We start from the raw sequence: 23,001 nt of genomic DNA on the forward strand, positions 1-23,001 counted from the left end.
GATTTTGTAGTTGAAAATTGCAGTATTGTATTGAGTACCTATTAAGATGTAATGCAGTGCTGATGTAGACATTGAGGATTGATCCCATCCTGACAGAAAATAAAATCCAGACTAAAATACTTTGACATAAAGAACTCTACAAATCTTTTGATCCCATATGTAAAATACATCTGTTTACTGCTTTAAATCTACTGAAAGACCATTTAGTGGTGCCATTTTGAGGCCATTCTTTTTAATCATATCACAATAAAAGAAAATTGATACTTTTTTTTATTGTTGTGAAGAGGCAGTGAATAATGCTTTGGCTCACTTTATTAAAAATAATGCCCTTTTGCATGGGGACACCACTACAGTTCAGCAGGCTCTGCATTACATCACCCAGGTCGAGGGCCCACATGAGACTGTGATGTGAATAGTGCCCTCTGGGACTGTGAGGTATGTCTTGGAATACCGTCCTGTGGCACTACGTGTGCACCCCTGCCTCCTCAGTGGTGAACGTGTTTGTAAGAGAAATTCCCCTCTATGAGCCCTCTTGTCTCTGCTTTTCTGCCTTTTTCCCCCTTTCACTTTTTCAGATGAAGTCAAACCATTGAGAAATCATGCATAGATTTTCTGTTGTTTGGATTGCATGTGGCCAAAATTGCAGAAACTATACTTTTTCTTTACTCCTGTGGTCAGTGTGAAACACTTGTACTTTTGTAGAAGTCTTTTTGCTGTAATTTTAATATTTGACTGAAATATAAGCAGAGAGGAATACTTCATTCCTGTACAATATCTGATTTTAAAATCAGATGTATTGATTTCATGATTACCTGGTTCTTGTGTATCTTGAAACTTTTCTCAGCAGTTATGGAAATTCTGCCTTACTTGTGTTCTTAAAAAACACTGGATATTAGAAACTTGAAGCCCTGTTTATTTTTCGCTTAACAAGAGCCACACAGCGGGCAGTTGCTCTTGCCAAGTACTCCCCGATGACCTGCTGTGTCAGCTGTTGCTCTGCCACCTCTCCCAGACCTACCCAAGCCAGTTCAGTGCATAAAACAGTATTAAAAGTCAGGGTGACTAGTGACTTCTTAGAAGTGTGTTCTTCTCTCAGGAAGGTATTGAATCAAGTTTTCATTTTAAGAGTGATGTCATGTTCCCACCACAAAAAAGATCACTGTGAGGAATGCACATATTAATTAGCTAGATTTAGTCATTCCACAATTTATATATAGTTCAACACATGTACACAAGAAATACATACAATTCTAAGTGAATTAGGAAGTAATCAGAAGAGACAGTAAGGAATAATTTTTGAAGTGTGCTCTTCAGTACTACAATAGATTGAATAGCATTAAAGATTTTTTTTTAAAAATTTGGTACTCTATTTGAATTTAGAGAGATGTACATATACTTTCTCGAAGTGCAGAGAACCTGAGAACTAAAACCATGTAAAAAACAGGTGGAAAAGGCCAGGTGCAGTGGCACATGCCTGTCATCTCAGTTACCTGAGAGGCTGAAGCAGGAGGATTATGAGTTCAAACCAGCTTGGGCAACTTAGCGAGACCCTGTCTCAAAAAAACACAAGGTAGTACCTGCAAATGCTGTTTGGGTAAGTGGAAAGATACAACAAGACTTGGAGTAGGTTATTATGCATCATTGAGTTGATTGTGGATCTTTAATAATGTTATGCAAGGATACTTAATTGCTTTTTAGTTTAGACCAAGTGATGTCTTACTTAAGAAATAGTTTATAAATTTGTACACTGGACATTCTGTTTCTATGTTCATGCTAGTAACAAATATAACACAATTATATTAATAGATGTGAGGGAATGATAAATACACTGATTTCTGTTGATTGTGATCCTAATTTTGGTATGCATACATCTTTGTTCAGTAGGACTGGGTTCTACTGCTTTGAATATGGAGGTGTAACAATGCCTTGGATTTATTAGTGTTCAGTAAATACTTGTTGAAAAAGGAACATTGACAAAACAGGTTTAGGTTACTTCGGTGCAGATTGGTTACAAATCTGTTTTCAGTAATATTCTAGTAGCATTGTTTAATAACACTTTATCCTCATTAATAGAGCAGACCATCTTTCATAGGAATTTTGTTAATGTTGAATAATGTTTTGGAGCCTTGTATTAAAATAATGAAATGTTACTATGTATTTATTTTATTATTAATTATCTACACCCTGATTAATCCATTTTGGTTTAATCATAACACATGAAAAGTAGATTTTTTAAATTTATTCCATGTTAGTGTTTCAGATATCTAATATTTTTCTTTTGAATTATGTGTGTAAAAAGTTAAGCAGCATATGTGAAACAATACTTAATATTTTGAAAAAGATTTGTCTTCTTCCCTGCTATAATACCTAATTTTAAAAACTTTTTTCATTTTTCTGTTCTCTTTATTCATATTTATGTGTATTTTATGTAATTTTACATTAATGAATACATAATTTTGTGAACATTCTTCCATATTATTTTAGTAATCATAATTATTTTTAGTAGTCATTCCATTAGAATTGCAAGTATAATTTACCAGTTATGTTGTTTCTGATATACTGTGTTGTAAATAAGATTGAAGTAAATATTTTTATGTGTATAATTTTTTCCTTCTTTGTTGCCATTCAGCTAAGTTCTTAAAAGTAAAATATCTAGTAAAAAGGTTTTAAATGTCTTTATGAATCTTGTTTATTATAATTCTGCTCCCCAAAAGATTGCACATTTAAAATTTGTGTACAGTATTTGGATGTTTTATCATTTGATCATTATCTTACCTTTAAAGAGTGAATTTCATTGATTTCCAAGAAGCTCAATATTTTCCCAGATTCTTTGTAATCTGTATCCTTTGCTCATTTCCCTTTTTTATCCTTAGAAACAGTAAAGTATAATTTGACTAAGTCTTCATCTTTTTAAAAATAAACTTCTGTTTTATTATGTGTCCATGTTTCTTTTTCTTACTGTAGATCATTCATCAAGAATTTTACGTCGAAGTCCTAAAAGTTTGTTACCCAAGATGATGAGTGCTGACATGGATGGTGTGTTCTTCATTTTCTTTTTTGTGTTTCTGGGGTTTGTTGTTGTTTGGTTGCTTTCTTTTACTTTATTAAATAATGGGAAGAGCAGAGAAACACTTTTTAGAATGTTTGGGACTTGGCTAATTTATTTATGTCCTATGTAGGTTTTAGAAAGAATCTAAGGCAGCTCCCATTCCTTAACTGAGATATTGGCAAGTCATTTTTAAATTTTTACCTTGGTGTCCTCAGCTTCTTTGTGGGGTTATAACTTTTTACTTAGCAGGACTCTTGTACAAGTCAGTCAAGATAATAGAAAATGTTTTGTAGATTTTTAAGTGCTACACTAAATAAATGGTATCTAATGTTAATGAATAGTAAATGTCACTCTTTTATTTACAGCAGTTGATGCTGAAAATCAGGTGGAACTGGAGGAAAAAACAAGACTTATTAATCAAGTGTTGGAACTCCAACACACACTTGAAGGTTAGCTTGCATTTTGTAGTTTTCATGAATGACATCTACTTAATTGAAATTTTAAGCATTAATGTTGCTAAATTTTGTTAGTGTAATTTGAAAAACGTAAATCAAAGTCCATTTTAAGTTTTGTTTTTCTTGCTTCTGCCTGTAGCTTTGGCTGGTGATTGTAAAGAACAGATGTGCTTCAAAGGACATCAAACATTCTGCTTCCCTTTAAGGTCTAACATGATGCTGTTTAATATGAGAGCTCTTTTCACCTCCTGTAACGAAGTCCATGTTAATAAAGCTTACAGTAAAGTAAAAAATGCCAATTAACCTCAGAAACTAAAAGGAAATTGATCTGAATTTTTTCATTTTTTAAATGCCTTGCATAAAATGAATAACTACCACTGAAACATCTTTTGATGAGGGTCTCCCCCGACCCTTGGCACTAGAATGTACAGACCTTGTCACTTAGAAACTTCCAGTGGCTTCCCATTTGACAGAATTAATAACAGCCAATCACTGTGACTTCCTTGTTATCTTTAGAGTCATGTCATTCTCTCTGCCTCATATGTTTCACCTCAGACTATCGAGGGTCCTCCTTGTTTTTCAAAATGCTAAGTACCCCTCTACTCAGGAGAAGTAGCTGTTCCCCTCTGCTTCAGTCTTCTTTCCTTAGTTGCCTATCTATATGGCTCTTTCTGGCATTTCCTTTAAGTCTCCAGTCAAGTTCCCTTTGCCAAAATAATTAGCCCAGAAAAGAGCAGCTTCTTAGGACCCTTGCCCTTCTTGCTTTATCTCCAGCCCACTCTTTACTGTGAGACATCTGTATATTTAATGTTTGCTCCTGATCTCCACTCTGGGTCCCCTAAAGCCACATGTCCACATGCACCCTTTTGCTTTTGTTGCTTCTAGAACAGCGCTTAGCAATTTGGGGGCACCCAGTAACTATTTGTTAAATGCATATATGGAGGTAATTTTTTATTTGATCATGAGGACCCACATCTTTTGAATGTTTTGCTAATGTAAAAATACAAAATGATCTCTGGCTTGGAAACAGACTTCCTATATCCAGTGTATGAATTCATACACTGTGTATGAATTACATATTATATTTTATTACATATCTTAAACATTTCTGGTAAAGACATTATGCTATCATGTTAAGTTTTAACTACTTAAATGCTGTTTACAAAGAATAACATTAAATCTAATGTGAAATCTCTTTTGGGGAATTGGTATCTACTGATGGTACTAGTTTCACTTTGTTTGCCTTAAATTTCTCTAAATCCGTCTGAATTTAAAACAGAAAACTTAAGAATAGTAATCTCTTTTTTGCCCTGCTGCAGATTGAAACCAGAGCTCAGCCCCTGAGCTATAATCCTCACTTTGATCTTGCTTTTAGTAATGAATCTTCAGCATTTTGTAACAGGGAGTCATTGGCATTTTATTGATAATGGATATTTTTGTTTTTTATATAGATCTCTCGGCAAGAGTAGATGCAGTTAAAGAAGAAAATCTGAAGCTAAAGTCAGAAAACCAAGTTCTTGGACAATATATAGAAAACCTCATGTCTGCTTCTAGTGTTTTTCAAACAACTGACACAAAAAGCAAAAGAAAGTAAGGGATTGGTTCCCTTCTGTTTTATGGAATTGCTGCTGACCATTTTTTTTCCCCTCCCTTTAAAACTTGGATAGATTCCAAAAGTTACAGTACCTTTGTTTGTGGCTTCATTGAATATTTATGAAGATAATGGCAGATCTAGGCAAAATTAACTGCATAACAAGAGAGTTCCATGAGTTTGTGTATTATGTTAGTCTATGAAAATGTGCAAATGTATTGTAGAGACTTTATAATTAGAACTGCATATATTTATGAGACTTGAAGATGAATGTTTTATTGAATTTGCTTTGATATTTAGGTTTAGCACTGTCTTTTATTATATAGGCTTAGTAAAATATATAAGAAAATAACCACCATGTTGTGAAAAAGTGACCAAAATCATGTACTGAATGCACAGCTTTATGTACCCTGTCCACCATCTTGTGCCTCTTCTCCATTTGCCTCTTCCTTCCCATTTCCCTTCCCCTAAGGAAAAAAGAAAGTCTCACATTTGTAAAAGTAATTTTAATAGTTAATCACTTATGAGAGTAACCTGATCTAATTGTTGAAACTTAACCAAAATAAGATTGTTTCTTAGCTAGGGTTTGTCCTTTGTGATATTTAATAATGAGATAGGATTGCTGGTTTCTCTTTAAGCAATTGAAGATGGACCAAGACTATAAAAATGGTCTCACATTGGGAAGATTTGTTAAAAACTTCCTTTTGCACAAAATAACCTACTTGGTACCTGAAAAGATAGAGGAGTTCTGGTCATGTATGTGTTCAAGATAGAAAATCTCAAGGAAAAATAAAAATGGGGCAGGAAACTTGGTAAGTACTAGTAACCAACTCCAAATGCTTTCACTCCAAATTTATGTTCTCTCTGGCAGAACAGATTTTTGGGGTACAATAGATATAAAAATGGATTAAGTTTGAATAACTTTATGTAAGCCACATTTTGGGGAGACCAGATACCATTTGGTCTCAAGGACATTTACCCAGTAGATCAACTTATTAGTATCAGAATCATGAACACAAAGTAGAATTTACATGTATAATAACTAGTAATCTTAATCATATTAGCTCACTTATGCTCCCAGTATTTTCTGTAAATTCAACCATTTAGTTTGCAGAGGTTTAGTCATTCTTTAACAATTTTTAAAAATTTAGTTTGTAGATTCCATTTGGTAAGGGAATCAGTATTGGAAATAATATTAAGATGTTATAATAGGAAAAGAGATCTACTAATATAGCTTATGATTATTAGATTTGGGCTACTTTTGATCATGAAATAATCTTATGTATTAGTGTAAGATTTGATATGTGACTTTAGCTGTATGAATATATAATAACTGCAAACATTTTGCATCCCTTTTGTGACCTAATTTACAAACATTTAAAATTGTGTTGCAGTTCTGCTTTGCTGTTTAATAAAAAGCTATTTCAGAGATGGTGTGTGTTTTGATACAGTTGCTTAAATGAGTGGGGTATCTAGATGAGTGGTCTGTTCAGGGGGGCTCACTGCCATAGGGCAAATTACAGCTTTTAAGTACCTGGTTACTGAATGTTTGGGAAATATTTTTATTAATACAGATATCACAGGACAATTATACATTAGTTTAAAAAAATAGAAGCAAATTGTTGAAAGAATCCAAGATATGTAGGGGAAAGGCAGCTTCTCTCCCAACAGTGGTTCAGAAGTAAGAGCATTACAGGCTAGCAGGTTTTGCCACACACAATTATTCACAATTATTAGATTGAGTATGGCTCTACCATCTTCAGCCATGAATTCTAAGTCACTTCAGATATCATTCTAATTTGAAAAAAAAAAAAAAAAAAAGCAAAGAAGTGTGCATATGTCAGGTTTTATGGCTGGGCCTAGAAATTATTCATTTCTTTTTGCATTTCCATCATGTAGAGACAGTTACTTCTATACAGGGCTGATGTTGGCTGGGAAACCACCTGGCTACAAATTTATTACAATGAAAACATGAAGGATTTTGGTTGCTACTAGCAGCTTAGACAGCCTTCTCTTGCTACTAAGTATCTGCACAACCTAGAAAGTATGCAAACCCTCCTCTATCCAGTTACTGATTCAGGTCAAAAGCCAGGATGTCTATGAAGGCCTGTCAGTTTAGATGCAGCTTCTAATGCCCTGTGATGGTGTTTGGAAGTTGTGCCCTAGGTTATAATTAGATCAGGGGTCGGCCCCTCATGAATGGTATTCAGTGCCAGAAAGACTAGAGGACACAGCAAGAAGAGCAGCCTGCAGCCTGGAAGATGACCTTCACCAAACCTAACTCTGCTGGCACTTTGATCTCACATCCTGCCTCCAGAACGGTGAGGAACACATTTCTGTTATTTATAAACCAGCCAGTCTATGGTATTTTGTTACAGAAGCCTCAACAAATTGTGGTACCCCTTTCCCCAGGAGGACTTCCCTCAATGCTAACACTGCCATTACATCCCAAACTTGTCTTCTGTATTCCCTTTGCACAGGACTTGAAGTTACTACAGAGAGCAACCCCTTGTCTGGAAGTAGTAGGGTCAAATGTTTCAGAATTTGGCATTTTTTAGATTCTATAAAGTAGTATGACCCATATCTGATATGTTTTGGAGTAGCACCTGTAATCAAATATATTGACATTTCTCAGCAAAGTCTATCAGTATTCATACTAACTGGGATGAAGACAGACTATACAATATTTAGAAATGCCTGTCAGGTTTGGCTGCCAAGTGAGTTTTAGTGCCAAAATAATTTTTAAAATTTCACTTTGGGGCTGGGGTTATGGCTCAATGGTAGAGCGCTTGCCTAGCACGTGTGAGGCACTGGGTTTGATCTTCAGCACCACATAAAAATAAAGTTACTGTGTCCATCTACAACTAAAAAAATATTTTTTAAATTTCACTTTGCAGAGATTTTTGGATTGCGGCATTGTACTTGTAGCAACAAAACTTGTGAGCATTTACTTTCTATCAGTTAGTAATGTTGCATCTTTATTCCTGTCCATTACACTTCCCTCTGATCTAAATGAGAGCTGAATTATGCAATCTAAAATTAATTTTATGGTCCAAAACAAAGTGAAATGGATGTTAATTCTTTAAAGTCTACTTTGTCCAATACGTTTTTCTTTCCTAACGCCCTCTGGTGGTTATCATGAGATACTTCTTCAATGCCAACACAACCAAAAATTTTACCAGTGAACATCAGAGATTAATTCTTAATACCACTTGCAAATCATGAAAGTACAGAGAGTGTGATTACATGGAATATTAAGAATTAGAAGAGAGAATGATTTAGTTTCCATGTGTCTATCCATAAAACCAGCTACAGTTTATTTCACTGTAGATTAATGGTGTTTAAAAGGACCTATATAACAAGAACTTGTTGGCCCAGGACATAATTTACTTTATAATGGAGGGGGAGTTTTGATAATGATGACAGGATCTAAAGTAATACATTATAATCAGTTGTAAATGTATTTTCTTGCTTTAAATTTTATACCTTATTTATTAAATGATGTATCAAGTGTCTGTTACTAAAACTTAAAATTCCCAATCACAGAGTATGTATATTTTATTCATTCATCAAACACAAAATGTGATAAGACACTATGTTAGATGTTGAAAGATCATGTTCCTATTGTGCCATTGCCCATCTTCTCTAAAACTGCCCTTAGCTTTCACTCTTCTGTGCATTTGGATCTCCCAAGACAAACTCCAAATGTTTCCACGTGCATCTTCTCTTCCATCAACTGGTCCCATTTGACTTGTCAGAGTAGGGTTACTTTTATTCACAAAACTTCTCAACAGCAGTCATACTATGGAAATGCATGGGAACTATAGATTCTGGGAAGAAAGTACTACAATTTATCAAGAAATGCCACTATGTTTTGATCATTTCTTTTAAGGATTTAAGTGGTTATTTTAGCCATCTGATATTTCATCTGTAAATCCTTTTGAAGTTACAACATAACCAAAACTGAAGAGAGAACAACAACAACAACAAAAAACCTGTTCGGAGACACCTAGAGTATAACATTTATGATTTGACCATTCTGAATAGCTTGCACTGAATAAACATTTTTTGGACTAGAATTCCAAACGTTTATGGTACATTAAATCAATTGCTACTAATTCATTTTAACATATAAACTGTTCCATCCTGTGTCTCCTCCAAATGGGGACTGACACTTCAAAAAGACCCATATTATTTGACCCACATTATGTATATCTCCCTACTTAAGTAATTATTGGATACAAAGCTAGATGAAAAACATTTTCAGGAAAAGCAAAGTTTCTTTAACCTGGTAAAGCTAAAAAGTCTCAAAGGGGACAACACTTTAAGAAAAAAGCATTTATTCTCCTCTTAATAGAGAAAAGGACAGCATTTAAATTATGCAAAGTCAGATGAGAGTAATAAACAAACAAAAAAAAAGCCATTCGGTTATTAGACTGCTTTGTCTACTGCATAGATCTCACACACGATAATTCTAAGTGTTAGTTTGGGTTAAACCTATTAGCCACAGTACACCTACAAAGGGGAGCAGACACAGAAATTAGCACTGACTTTGCAAGTTGGTCGCTCAAATTTCACCACTGCAAACTCATGGGGTTTAATCAAATGTTCAAATTAAAATGAATCTGCAACCAAGAGAGTCCAAACAATTTTAGCCAGTCTTTAGAAGAAATGTTCACATACAAGACACTTATCAAAGTTTCCAGAATTTATTGCCTGAAATAGTTGTCCACTTGGAGAAATCTCTAGAATTATTCAATATGTCTAGTTTCAAAGCAAAAGAGAGTCCTTGCAAGATGTGCTAAGTTTACCTAGTAGTAAATAAATATAAATTATGCCTAATTGTTCCACCACCAATTTGAGAAGTTGGGACACAGCAGGAAAGGACAGCACTTCCCTTTCATTTTCAGTTCATTCGCTGACATAAGGAGTGAGCAGTCTTACTGGCTTGTGCTCAGTTTCCTTTAGTAAAAGGGGAGCTAGAGGGACTAACTTTCCCTATACTTAAATTCTAAATGTACCTGTGGGAGGGAGTTGTATGGGAACGTGGGTGGGAAATGGGGTGTACCTGTCCAGGAAGAAATCTAAAATCTCACCCAACTAATACAAAGTTTGCTAGACACTTAGTAGTCAAGTAGTTCTGCCGTCTCACACCTATAGATCACTTTCTACTGGGTTCATACCTGTTACTTAAACATAAAAAGTTGTTCAATGTGATATTTTAAATGGAACTACACAGTTCCGCTAGAAGGTAGTTGAGGGACATTTGGTAACTGTTCTGACAAGAGGCGTAACAGTGATAGTTGCTCACATCCACCACAGAGGCAGCTCTGCAGCTAGATGACAGGCTTCAGATAGATCTGAATTTGTCAATGGAGAAGCAGGATAAAAACGCAAAACATGATAAACTGATGTTAGTCATCAGGATCTCATAATAAAAGAATAATTCAAAGCCTCCCAATAATAATCTATGTATGAAAGAGAGTATAAAGAAGAAAAGTATTTAGATTTTATTTTCAAGAGCAATATAGGCACAAGCAATTTTGTGAACAGGGTAAGATTCTCTGGCATATAACAACTATAAGAGTTTGAAAAAAATCTGTACACCATATTGTTTTGATAGACCTATTGTCTTTGTATTTAAGTGTAAAATATGCTGCAGTATTATCCAGTGATTCTCTGAGTGACACACAGACATTTGTTTTGTTGACATGTTTGTCAACAAAGCATCTCCTTAAAGGAATCTAATTAAGTGAACAACTGACCAGAAAGTTTAAACTAGGTAAATGTGGGTCACATACAGCACTTTCAATTGCTGATGGAATCAAACAACCATACAGAAACTTTATTGCCTTTAGCTCTGTACAACAGAACACACTCTTATTTTTATTATAAAACTACCAGTTATCTTCTTGTACAGCCATTTTAGTGGAAATTACAATTAACTGATTTCTCCCATAGCAGTGAAGTTGTTACATATAATTTTGCTCTGTATGAACCAAAACTATCTTCAAACTATTAAAACTGTAACATCTAATGTTATTAATCCCTTAAATCTGATATGTAAGGTGCCACTTTTATGCTAAATTCAAAGACCAGGTAACTTCAAAGATGACTTTTTCCCCCTGAAAAGACTGAAATAAATACCTGAGAGAATCACATTGCTAGGTATTTAGAAACAGGATGTGAAGATTGGTTCAACGTCAGTTCTGGCACACTAATTTTAAAATGCCAAATCTCTCTCAGGTATTAAAAATACTTGAATATAGTTCAGTCCTTCCGCACTCTTCTTTTGCGTATTGACTTTATGGGCCCGTCTCCAGATCCTGTGCCCTCATCTGCTTCTTTCATCTAGAAAAGAGAATTATGGAAATATTTTAGTGTAACATGTAACTGTACATAAGAGTAAATGACATACTTCATATTCTGCAAAATACATGTTCTAACAGTCAAAAGCCATCTTATACATGCTCCTTTACTTCATGCAGTTGACCAAAAAGGTGTACAGGAATGGATGTGTTTTCATTTGTTCATCTCTTGGCATAGTTACATTTTTAGAATAACACTGCTCTTCAAATAAGCATTTGACAACCACTAACACTGCATTCACCATTTTATTTATGACTCAGAACTTGGTCTCAATGTCATAGTTAACTAATAGTTATATGATAATTTTGTGGGACAATGAATACTAACTATTCATCAGAATGTATCTAAAGTAATGAACTGCTGAGCTGGTTTTCAGAACTTTCCACACATAGTATCACCAGAAAAATATGAAAAGAGGAAAAGAAATTATGAAATATAATGGGTTGAGTTTTTTCATTCCTTTAATTTGTATCCTTCAGAGTGTGTTTTTGCACATAAGTCAAATTTTTGGAACAAAATATTATCTGGTATTAATAGTCATAATTATTTCTTTAGGTTATATCACACAAAATTGACTTACTGACAAATCTGCATATGAAGACCAAAAGGTTGGAAAATGGAATTAAGATATTCTTTAAGTCATACAAAAATGTTTTGTGAAGCAAATGCAACTAGAAAACATCTGAGTAAATGACTTCAAGTGTCCTAATTAAGAACATCATAGCTGAATAAGTGCCTGTTTAGAATTCTGCTCTGGAAGAAATTATTTTTACCCAATTCCCCTAAATATGGATATTCCCACCTTAGGGGAGACAAAGTTTTAAAAAGCAAACATCAACAACTAACGTATATGGGAGACTTCTTCAAATCCACAGCCGGCAACAGGTCAGAGCCCCGACAGCGTGGGGGGCGGGCGGCTGGAGATGCGGCTCCCAGCTGCTCTGGACAGCTTTTGGTTTACGCTGGGTGGAAAAGCAAGCTGTGGTCCTGGGTGATTTTTGATTCTATAAAAACTGACTAAAGAAAAAGCATTGTGGAAAGTTCCATTTTATATCAGAAAACATAACAACAACAACAAAAAACTAGTTCACTGAAGATTTGAGAAAAACATGGAATCAGGCAGATAGTACTCAACTACCCAATGAATACCCAATGAATGAAATATTTCAAAATGCGACGGTACTGAGACAATATGCAACAGTTATGAAGAAAATTCTCTTGTAATAATGATTATAATCCTAGTATTCAAATCATCAGATTATTAAAATTAACATATATTTTAATTCTACATATTTTGTAAATCAGGTTTATTGTTTTATTGTTGTCAAGAATCATTATGGTACTTTCTTGTCTTCTTTGTCAATATGTTCTAAAAGCAAACTGAGGCTCTTAAGAAAGCTGGGGGAAAATATGGCAAAAATTCCTTCACAAACTAGGTGGCTGCTTTTATTGAAATAATTTTTAGTGGATAACAATCACACATGGAAACTTATTTGTCTTCTGTTAAAGAGATGCTTACCTCATCTTCTGATCCAGACTTATTTGATTTATTACCCTCTTCTTGCCCTTCTATAATTTCAATTTCTTCTTCACTCTTTTCCTCGGGTTCGCCTTCATCTTCTAGAATAAACATTTTATTAAAAGCAAAGAATTGGTAAATAAGAATTGTGTCGCTGAAAAGTATTAAAATACAATAAGGGGGACTTATTTAAATTCAAAAATATAAAAGCAATTTCTTCTTTCCAAAATAAAAAAAAGTAATTGCAAGTACTCATTGTTTTACCACAATATAAAGACTAATGGAGGCAAGGGACACGTTTATAGAATTCTATGTATAACGTGAAACTGTATGAAACGTGCTCTGAGAACTTTCAAGAAGGATGGTTTCTGTGTCCACACCTTACTAACACTTCCTGTGTTGTGTGTGGTGACCTCTTTACCCTTCAGCATGCTGTTTGCTCAGCTTGTGCCTTGTGGACATGGTCCAGTTTGTGTTGGACTGACTCTACTTAACCATACTTCCAACTTTTGTAGTTTATTTATTTTTTTGTCATGTCATCCATCATTACATATAAAGCATACACATATATATAGGAGCTACATAAAGTAAAAACTCCTACCCCACCAAAAGTGAGGCTTGGGGAAGGGAAATTGATGGTGGACCCTTCTGCCTCCCCCATGTACCACACGCTGCCAGCCTGCACCCGGGGACTCAGGTGTGCCACTGATAACAGGCGGCACTGCCACTTGCTATTTCCAGGTGGTAGGTTCTTTTCAAGAGCTTGGTCCAGGGTCCCTCCCACAGGCCACAGAGTTGTCCTACCTTTTTCAGGAACTTCACTGTCGCTTTGCTTTTTCTCCTCTTCCTCCTCTGCTGGTTTCTCCAGGGCTACTTTCCCTTTTTCTTCCTTCACGTCTTGCTCCAGTGCGCCCTTCGTTTGTGGTTTACATATGTCGGTTTTTTTATACTCTGCGTCTACATATTTTTTCTGCAATAGTTTTAACACAAGTAATTTTTGCCAAAAGGAAAGCACTATTTAGTAAGTAATCAGTAAACACAGGAAGTTTAGCTTATTACTTTTAAGAATCACAAAGGAAATTGTTTTTCTTACCTTTACTTTTCTTGGCCAACAAAATGAAGCAATTAATACTATTGGCAGCCCCAACGTCGCAAGATAAATGATCCAAAGCCAGGGACGTGCCTCGGCAGCTGTTATTAGCTGTTTAAATACACCAGGCTACATGAGAGATAAGCATGAAAATGTTACTCAAATTTTACAAACCTCCATTGGGAAGCAATCTATAAAAGATATATTTACCTAGGTATTTTGTATTTAGGAGTAATGATCTTGTAAGAAAAAATTTTTCCATCTTTAGACTATTCTTTGTCAAGTTGAATTTAATCATTAGCATGAATGAGCCTTTGAAGTGGGAAGTATATTACTACATATATGGAAACTTCTAACCTGCCAGCAAGAATAATGACAATTTTCTTTCTTTTTGTAGAAATACTCAGGATAGAACTATTTTTCAGGACCCTGTTATCTGCTTCATTCAGAAGTATACAACTCTGATAATTCATTCTACACTTTGGGAACCTATCAATAAAATCATACCTTAGAATTATTGCTTTTTCATATAAACAAACTTCACACATGACCTCAATAAGGAAACTGTTTCTCTTATTAAAATAGGATCTGAGGACATCAAATGTTGTTAAAAGTTTCAAAATGAGAGTCCCTTTTTACCTACTCTTTAGACAGTTATTGCAAGTGTCCAAAGAAACCAAACACAAAGTATGCATTTTTCTTTACAGCTAACTGATTTTAAAATTCTCCAAAATGTGTTGAAACATTTAGCTTAGCCTTTTCTAAACAGTTGAAAGATTTGGAGAAAACAAACAAACAAACCCTGGAACACAATTTTATAATGTTAAATTTAAAATTCTTTGTGTTTCTCTAAGTGAAAAGTAATTAAAATGAATATAGATTAGTTTTAATTAGTTGAATTGGCAAGGTGATAAAGATACTAAGAAATCTTATTTCTACAAACAATAAATAGGTATTAAATTCCATTAAGAGTATCATAACTTATCAATTAAAATGAGAACATGAGAACACATGCATACAGAGTGGCTTATATAGTTTATAATGAAGTTGTATCATAATATGGCAATGCTAAATATTTTATCCACATAAACTTATTTAATACATTCTATTGGCATACAGCGATTATTGCACATTTATTTACCACTGAAAGGACCACACATACAACCTATAACCAGGACCAAGTCCTAGTTTCGTCACTAACCAGTATGGTTACTGCCGTACCTACCTCATTAGCATTTTCTACCATTATTTTCAATCCCCAGCCATCTGCTGCCCAACGATCTGCTGTTTCCTTTTCCGAACAGATAATAAAATTATCAAAGTAGATGTCAGAAGTCATAGACCAAAGCTCTAAACCAAGAGCACGGAAAGAAGTCAGAAGAAATGGATGTGCATCTTCAAAATAATCTGGATTAGGAATTTTTCGAGGACTCCAGATTCCCTGAAAGAAACAATAATTGAAGACATTTTCAAAAGAGATAATTTCATTACAAATGCTGCTCAAGAAGCAGTTGCTATTGAATGAAATTATCAGAAAGTAGAAAAAAAACTGAAAATGACATAAATTCATTAGTAACTTATTGGAAATAAAATTCAGTTTCTTCTTATTCTGTTCATGATGTTTCCTATGAGAAATACTGACTTTAAACCCTGAAAAAAAAAACCAAAAATCCAACACACACAGAAACTTAAGTAATTAAATTTCACATGTGGGGTTATTTTACACAAACATTCTGTATTTAATAAAGTTACTCAAGGCAAGATGTCATTAAACTTGTTCAAATCTGGAAGATCACTGTATACCAAAAATGAAGTCACTTCTCTTGACTATCCCCAAGGCAGGCATCAGTAACTGATCACTGTTGAACCTCAGATGATTATTCAAAATAAAAGCCCCATCTCAAATGGTCTTACATGACTAAACTGTCAATCAAGTCAAATAAATTCAACACTGTGATCACTTGCTGACTCATTCCACCATCACACATATCCACTCTGTGCCAGGCACTGTCACTGTGCCAAATGCTAGGGATACAATGGTGATCAAGGCAGACTTGGTTCCTGTGTTACAGCATCTGAAGTCTAATGAGGAGATGGACATTAAACAAAAACTACCCAAGGAATAATGAGAATATGTAACTGCATACATATAACTGCAAACACACACACATATAATTTTAGAAAATATCAATGAATAATTGCAAAGATAAAATTATAAGGTTAAATGAGTAACAGGAACTTTTAAAATAAAAAGTTAGGAACACTCAAAAGATTAAAAAATTCTGAATTTTAATAATCCAAAAAAATTAAGGAGCACATTAATTAAGCACAGGCCCTATTTGTTAAAATATACATGAGTCCTCTTGATCAGAATTTATTTCTTATATTTATTTCTAAAACAGAACTTTATTCCAAAGGGAGCATCAATTGATTACTAGGGAAGAATATAGTATAAAGTTATCTATCTGAAGTTTTTATTTCTCTAGAAAATTACACAAAGAATGCTTTCCTTTCTAGTATAAATTAGCTGAGGTCTATTTTTTTCATAAATTACAAATCAAACTTCTAAAAATTAACATAATATTACTGACAATTAGATATATAAAACAAGGAAACATTTTACACTTTACCTAGGAACTGGAAAGAGGAGTCCTTACCTGGTAGTCAGGGTTATCAATCATGGGTGGTCTCCAAACCCCTTTGTATTTTGGGTTGTCTATCATGGGGGGTTTCCACTCGCCACACCCAATCCGGCATGCGGGGTTAGATATATGAGGTGCCTCCCATTCTCCATCCATGTCTTCATTCCTTAAGATACCAGAACAGAACAGAGAGCGACCTTAATTCTCTCCCAACAGCCTTGTCAGCTTGAGGCAGCACAGCAAGTATGAGCCCCTGGACATGGGGGTGGAAGCTGAAGAGTGCTTACCAGTCGTCAGGCTTCACAGCATGAGGATCTGGGATGAACTTGGGCTCACCCTCAAGCCAGCCGTCAGGCTTGGCCACACTGATGTCTGCTATCTGGGCAGGTTCACTTTCATCCCTGTAAATACACTATTTTATGTTAATTAATATTTATCCAAAGAGTTCTAAAGTGCATGTTGCCACGCTCAGAAGGCACCATCACAGAGTTCCCTGCCCTTGTGGCTGGGCGCTCTTCTCGCCCCACAACCTCGCTCTCACCGAAGTCTTCTGCTAACTCGCAGGTTCTTTGTGATATATTTCCCAACCTGCACCGCGCACCCGTGTGTGCATTCAAAGGACAGCGTGCTTTACACAGTAGGTTAGACCCTGGCATTGTCCCTTAGACACTCACTCGCTCAACAATAAATATGTATTGTATGCCTACTCTGTGTCAACATTGTTCTATATTATTTATATATATATATCAGCTGTAGTCTTAGCAGTTGCATAATTTTCTACTTTGTGGATACCATAATTTATTGAGGTATTTCCTTTTTAGAGACATTTAGTGTTTCCAAAATTTTACACTACAAACAATGCTATAATAGAACATGTGCCAAGTGCAGGCCATATAGCACAACTCGTAGAACACGTGCCATTTCTCACCTGTAAAAGTAAGTGCATTCTAAATTTTGGTGACTTCCAGATTGCTCTTTGCACTTTGTTATTATCCTGTCAGTGGTGTACAAGAGTACCTATTTTCTTCTGACCTTGCCAATAGTGCTACCAAACATTGATATTTTGCCTACTTGATAGTTTAAAATGGCACTGCCCTGTAGTTTTAGTGTACATTTAACAACATAAAGTAGTTTTAAAAAATCATTTATATTTTGTTTAAACAGCTCATTACCATTGAATAAAGAAATTAGTCATTTGCCAGTTGTATGAATTCAAAAGATATTTTCCAGTTTCTTACGTGTCTTTTATAAAGTTTGTTCTTTTTTCTTTACTACACACAAATCATCTGCTTTCAAACAGTTGAATTTACTAATATTTCCTGTTATGGTTCTTGGATACCATGTCATATTTGGAAAGATATTTCCTATCCACTATTATTTTTCTTTAAAAACTCTTCATATTTAATTCTAATATTTTTATTTTAAAAATAACACAAACTTAGGGAGTCCAATTCTAAAATATATAAACATAATTACACTAAGTACTGAACAGAAGAACTACTAGTATAATTTCATCTTTACAGAAATTTAAAAATAAGCTGTTCCTTCATGACTTTCCAAATAAAACTTGAGTAAAAAAATTAACTACAATAAATAACTATAACTGTACAGACCTGACCTTGCCTGACATCAAGGTCATCTTGAGTCTCTGAATGCTCAGGGTAACCAGAGGTTAAAGTTCCAGGATGACGTTGTTTTAATTCCTTATTAAGTAAGCCCAACACATTTTGCCAGTCAGAATATGACAGTTATCTGCGATTTCTCACATTTAAGGACAGATTTACCCTTTTTGGGTAAACACACATGAAGTCACATGAGCTCACATGGAAGGCAGAGACTCCTGATGGTAGGAAGGCAGGGTCAGCTACTGACTGGAGCTTCCCACTGACTTCTGAGCTACCTACCTTGTGTGAGGTACTTCCCCATAACAACTTTTGCCTGAAAGCAATGGCATTGTCACTAGTAATAAGTGACTTTCTTATCTAGGAGAGAGTTAACAATGTAGCATTTTTGATTTTCCAGGAACACCACACTACCTTCTGAACAGGTAGCAACCCTGATGTTTACAAAACAAACAGAATGTAATGAAATAGAAAGGGATGTTTTCTAACATGAACCACAAAGAGGAAAACTAGTTTAAAAACAATGAGCACATCTCCTCAGTGATCTGAGATAATCTAAAGTCGTGTAACAGAGAGGACACAGGACCACAGATAGAAGCATGCGAACAAGAGGATATGGTAAGAAAGGAGAGAGAGTAGAACTTGGGAATGTTGGAAGAAAAAATGGCTGAAAACATCACCCAAATTTGATACAAACTCTGACCCCCCACATTCCAGAAAGGTCAAAAGAACCCAAAGCAGAGAAGCATACAGAAAGCCACACTGGGGCACCACAGTTTTCAGTTGTTGAAAACTGGTAATAATGAAAATGTTTTAAAACCAAACTGAAAACAAATGACATTATCAGATCAAGGAGAACAGAGATGAGAGCAACGGCTGACTTCTCTGCAAAAACAGTGCAAACCCCAAGATTAGAGATGCCTGCTGAGAAACAGCTGCCAACCTGGAGTTGATAGGAAAATGCCCTTCAAAAATGAAGGCAAAGGAACCATCTAGATGAAGGCCAGGAGAATCCAATGACAGTCGACGGGCTCGGCCCCACCTTAGGGAAGCTTCTCAGGCAGCAGGGAGATGACCACAGATGGAAGTCTGCACTGGCACAGAAGGAAGAAGAGTCCCAGAGAAGGTGAATTTTGGGGCAAACAAAAGGCTTTCCCTTCATGTGATCCAAAGACACTGAGCAAAGAGTAGGCACTGTGGTCTCCTTCACCGTGCACGTGGGAGGACATGCACGGAAACATCATGCAGGGCACAGGGGAGGACAGGGGACTCAAACAGTGTCGAAATCCAGGTGAAGGCTGCGCTTTTATTTGAAGATAGACTGACAGCAGTTAAAGACGCATATGGTGAAGCAACCACTAAACCATAAACCACAGAGGAAGGCTAGGAAACCAACAGGAAAGAAAAACTGGAAAACTACAATAGAAGAAAACAACTGCAAAGTCAGGAAAAAGTTCTTATAAAGTGCCACACAGAATATATGGGACAGGTAGAAAACAATGAGACTAAAGATAGGTCCACATTAGGTAAGCCTGGAATTAAACACGATTCAAGGAAAGGGCCAAACGCAGGCTGCCTGTAAGAAACCCACCTTAAAATAAAGGCACACAGAGATTGTAGTAAGGAATGGGGAACAAAGTCATTGCAACATGAGTACAGGGAAGCAAGAGTGCTGATTTAGGGTCAAGACCATGGAGACTTCAAGGCAGCACTGTAGGAGTCGGATCCTCAAGAGGTCATGGGATACTGTGACTGGATGTAAGAAGAGATCTTGAGTATACGGGAAGCAAAAACCAACCGAAATAGAAAAATCCCAGTGGTCGGTCCACTTTCAGAATACAGCATTGAGCCCTAAATGTAAAATGAGTTGGGATGGAAGAAAGGCAGCCGGTGGGGAGAGCAGTTACAAGCAGGTAAAAACTGGAGTGTGAAAATTCACAGCCCTTCCACGGGCAAGAGGTAATAGGGAAAGGGCTGACCTGACCACGGTGCCAAAAGACACTCAGTCCAAGGAGATGGTCCTGCCACAAGAGAACAAAGGGAGGTGAGGACAACTAAAGGTCTATATTTTTAAATAACCCAATAGGAAACAGTCAAACCTATGTGACATTCAGGAAGATTGTGCACTCCATAGTACTCAGCCAATGGGGAACCAGGGGAGGGAATTTTGTGCTCTAGGGGATAAAAACCTAGTTATACTGGAGGGTGGGTCCCTGGCCATCAGGCACCTGATCTTGCAAGCCTGTCATTAAAACCTGACTTTTTCCTGCTCCTTGTGTCTCTCAGTTCATTCTTTGGGCTCGGACAAATGAGCGTGTTTCTCATAAGACCAAGAAGCAGTAAGAACACAGGAGCCTGGGACAACATTATCAACCAACCAGAAGAAACTGACCTTTGTGAAAAAACTCAAGTCTGACCTCATGCAGACTGTTTTCTGACAAGAGTGGAATTAAATCAAGAAACAAAGTGAAAGTTTTATCTGAAAAAATTCACAAATCATTTTTAATAAAGCAACACATTAATGAAGAGCCATGTATCACAGAAGATATCTCTAGAGAAATTAGGGAAGAGTCTGAATGGGAAGCTATTGTAAACGACACTGTATAATGAGCTAAAGCAGCTCACAGAAAATTCACAGCTACTTCTATTAGAAAAGAAGGATTACCCTACCCCGTAAGGGAAAAAAAGAGAAGCAAATTAAGGCCAAAGTAAGAATGATGAAAATAATGAAGGATAAAAAGGACAACAGGGCAGGGGGAGGCTAATACAGAAGTCTGTTCTTCAAAAAGGTGAAGTTGGAACACCCCTACCTACACACACCCAGAAAAGATAAAACAAATTACCATATCAGAAATGAAAGTGAGGGCACCAGCACATATTGTTACATCCAACGGATGAGAGGATTAAGAAAATATGGTAAATCTACGCAATTAGTTTCATTTAACCATAAAGAAGAATGAAATTACGTCATGTGCTGTAAACGGATGGAACTGGAGAACATCATGCTAAGTGAAATAAGCCAGACTCAGAAAGTCAAGGGTCAATGTTGTCTCTCATATGCAGAAGCTAGAGCAAGATGAGGGAACAGGAGGGGAGACTGGATATCATAAAGATAAAGGGAAGATCAGTGGAGTAGAAGATCATCAGAGGGAGGGAGGAAGGATGGGAAAGGGCAGGAAATGCAGAATGAATCTCACAAAGTCACATCATGTGCATATATGAATATGCCATAGTAAATTCTGCATTTATGTATGTCTATAAAGCACCAATCAAAAATAAATAAGTAAATGAGTGAAAGAAGATCAGTAGATAGAGGAGGGAGAATAGGGGTGGGGGGAGGGAAGAGAATGGGGGGCACTAGGAACTGAAATGGAGTAAATCAAATTCCACGCGTGCATGACCACCTCAAAACCAACCCAGCTATTAAGCATAAGTATAATGCTCTGATAAACAAAGCATATAAACAAAAAAGGGGATGCCACGGCAACTAGACACCATTATTTTTTAGAAAAATGCATCTTGATTTATACCTTACACTACATAAAACAGTCAACTTAGGACAGAGTTTCAGTGAAAATTATTTGTCTAGGAGAAAAAAGAAAATCGTTGTGACCTTCCTTAGGCCTCCCAGCTGTGGATACTGAAAGTCTAAAATCAAGGTTGGTGGAAGGGCCCTGCTCTCCCGAGGTGGTATCTTCTGTCACTGGCAGCCCTCAGCACGCCTGGCTTGTAGGCAGGCCACCCCAACCTCTGCCTTGATGGCATTCTGCCTTAGTGCCCTTGTCCAAATTTCCCTCCTCTTATAAAAAAGACTGCCTTATTGGATTGATGACTCCCACCCTATGACCTATTAGCCAATCAGTGTGACCTCCTCTTAACTTGATTATATTTGCAAAGACCCTATTTCCAAATAAGGTTACAACTACAGGTCTAGGCAAACAGAAATGTTTGGAGGATACCTTTAACCCAGTTACAGCTTGTGACTTCCGCCTTCTTCACATTCTCTCATTTCCCCATTCGCATGCTTCACCTGTGGAACAGAGTACCCTACTGAAAGGTCCACGTTGCAGGGAACTCTGAAATGTGAAAAGACGGACCAAAACCCACCACAGAACTGTGCCAATCATTCCAACAGCAATCTGTCCCTTGAGGAACTGAACTTGCCAAAAACCACTTACATCCACTCCAGAAATGGATTTAACCCCAGTAGAGGCTTAAAATAACCATGGCCTTGGCTGATCCCTTACCTGCAACCTTGTGAGAGACTGAGAGTCAGAGGGCCCAGCTAAGCTGTGTGCAGATGCCTCCTTCGCAGACACTGAGAGAAATGTCTTAAACCACTAAGTTTACGGGTATTTGTTAGATAGCAATACAAAACCCGTAGCCAGAATATAAAGAATTCTCACAACTCAGTAATAAAAAAAAAAAAAAAAAACAATTAAAAATGGGCAAAATTGAAATGGTATGAATGGTAAGTGAAAAGATGCTCACTGTGGCGAACACCTATAATCCCAGCAGCTTTGGAGGCTGAGGAAGGATTGGGAATACAAAGCCAGACTCAGCAACTTAGCAAGACCCTGTCTCTAAATAAAATATTAAAAGGGCTGGGGATGTGGGTCAGTGGTTAAGCACCCCTGGGGTCAATCCCTGGTACAAAAAAAAAA

General features: G+C 36.2%; 2 protein-coding genes across 5 annotated transcripts in view; one reads left to right on the plus strand and one right to left on the minus strand.

The window, feature by feature from the left end:
- The window catches only part of Scoc (short coiled-coil protein), a 35,493-nt gene extending 28,967 nt beyond the window's left edge, over positions 1 to 6,526 (plus strand). For 2 of the 3 annotated variants that reach the window (XM_047567532.1, XM_047567534.1), the window contains exons 2-4: positions 2,965 to 3,036; positions 3,415 to 3,498; positions 4,956 to 6,526. In XM_047567532.1, coding sequence (XP_047423488.1) covers positions 2,965 to 3,036; positions 3,415 to 3,498; positions 4,956 to 5,098 — 299 coding nt within the window. In that variant the 3' untranslated portion in view covers positions 5,099 to 6,526. The remainder of the gene's footprint in view (positions 1 to 2,964; positions 3,037 to 3,414; positions 3,499 to 4,955) is intronic. The other variant, XM_047567533.1, reaches the window with a different exon arrangement.
- Positions 6,527 to 10,534: 4,008 nt separating this feature from the next.
- Clgn (calmegin) overlaps positions 10,535 to 23,001 on the minus strand; it is a 44,935-nt gene continuing 32,468 nt past the window's right edge. For both annotated transcript variants that reach the window (XM_047566795.1, XM_047566794.1), the window contains exons 9-15: positions 17,003 to 17,116; positions 16,731 to 16,881; positions 15,299 to 15,514; positions 14,077 to 14,202; positions 13,788 to 13,953; positions 12,984 to 13,084; positions 10,535 to 11,446 (exon numbers count right to left, since the gene is read on the minus strand). In XM_047566795.1, the coding sequence (XP_047422751.1) occupies positions 11,366 to 11,446; positions 12,984 to 13,084; positions 13,788 to 13,953; positions 14,077 to 14,202; positions 15,299 to 15,514; positions 16,731 to 16,881; positions 17,003 to 17,116 (955 nt within the window). In that variant the 3' untranslated portion in view covers positions 10,535 to 11,365. The remainder of the gene's footprint in view (positions 11,447 to 12,983; positions 13,085 to 13,787; positions 13,954 to 14,076; positions 14,203 to 15,298; positions 15,515 to 16,730; positions 16,882 to 17,002; positions 17,117 to 23,001) is intronic.

The sequence above is a fragment of the Sciurus carolinensis genome, chromosome 10 (genome assembly GCF_902686445.1).
Source record: "Sciurus carolinensis chromosome 10, mSciCar1.2, whole genome shotgun sequence".
Taxonomy (NCBI): Eukaryota; Metazoa; Chordata; class Mammalia; order Rodentia; family Sciuridae; genus Sciurus; species Sciurus carolinensis.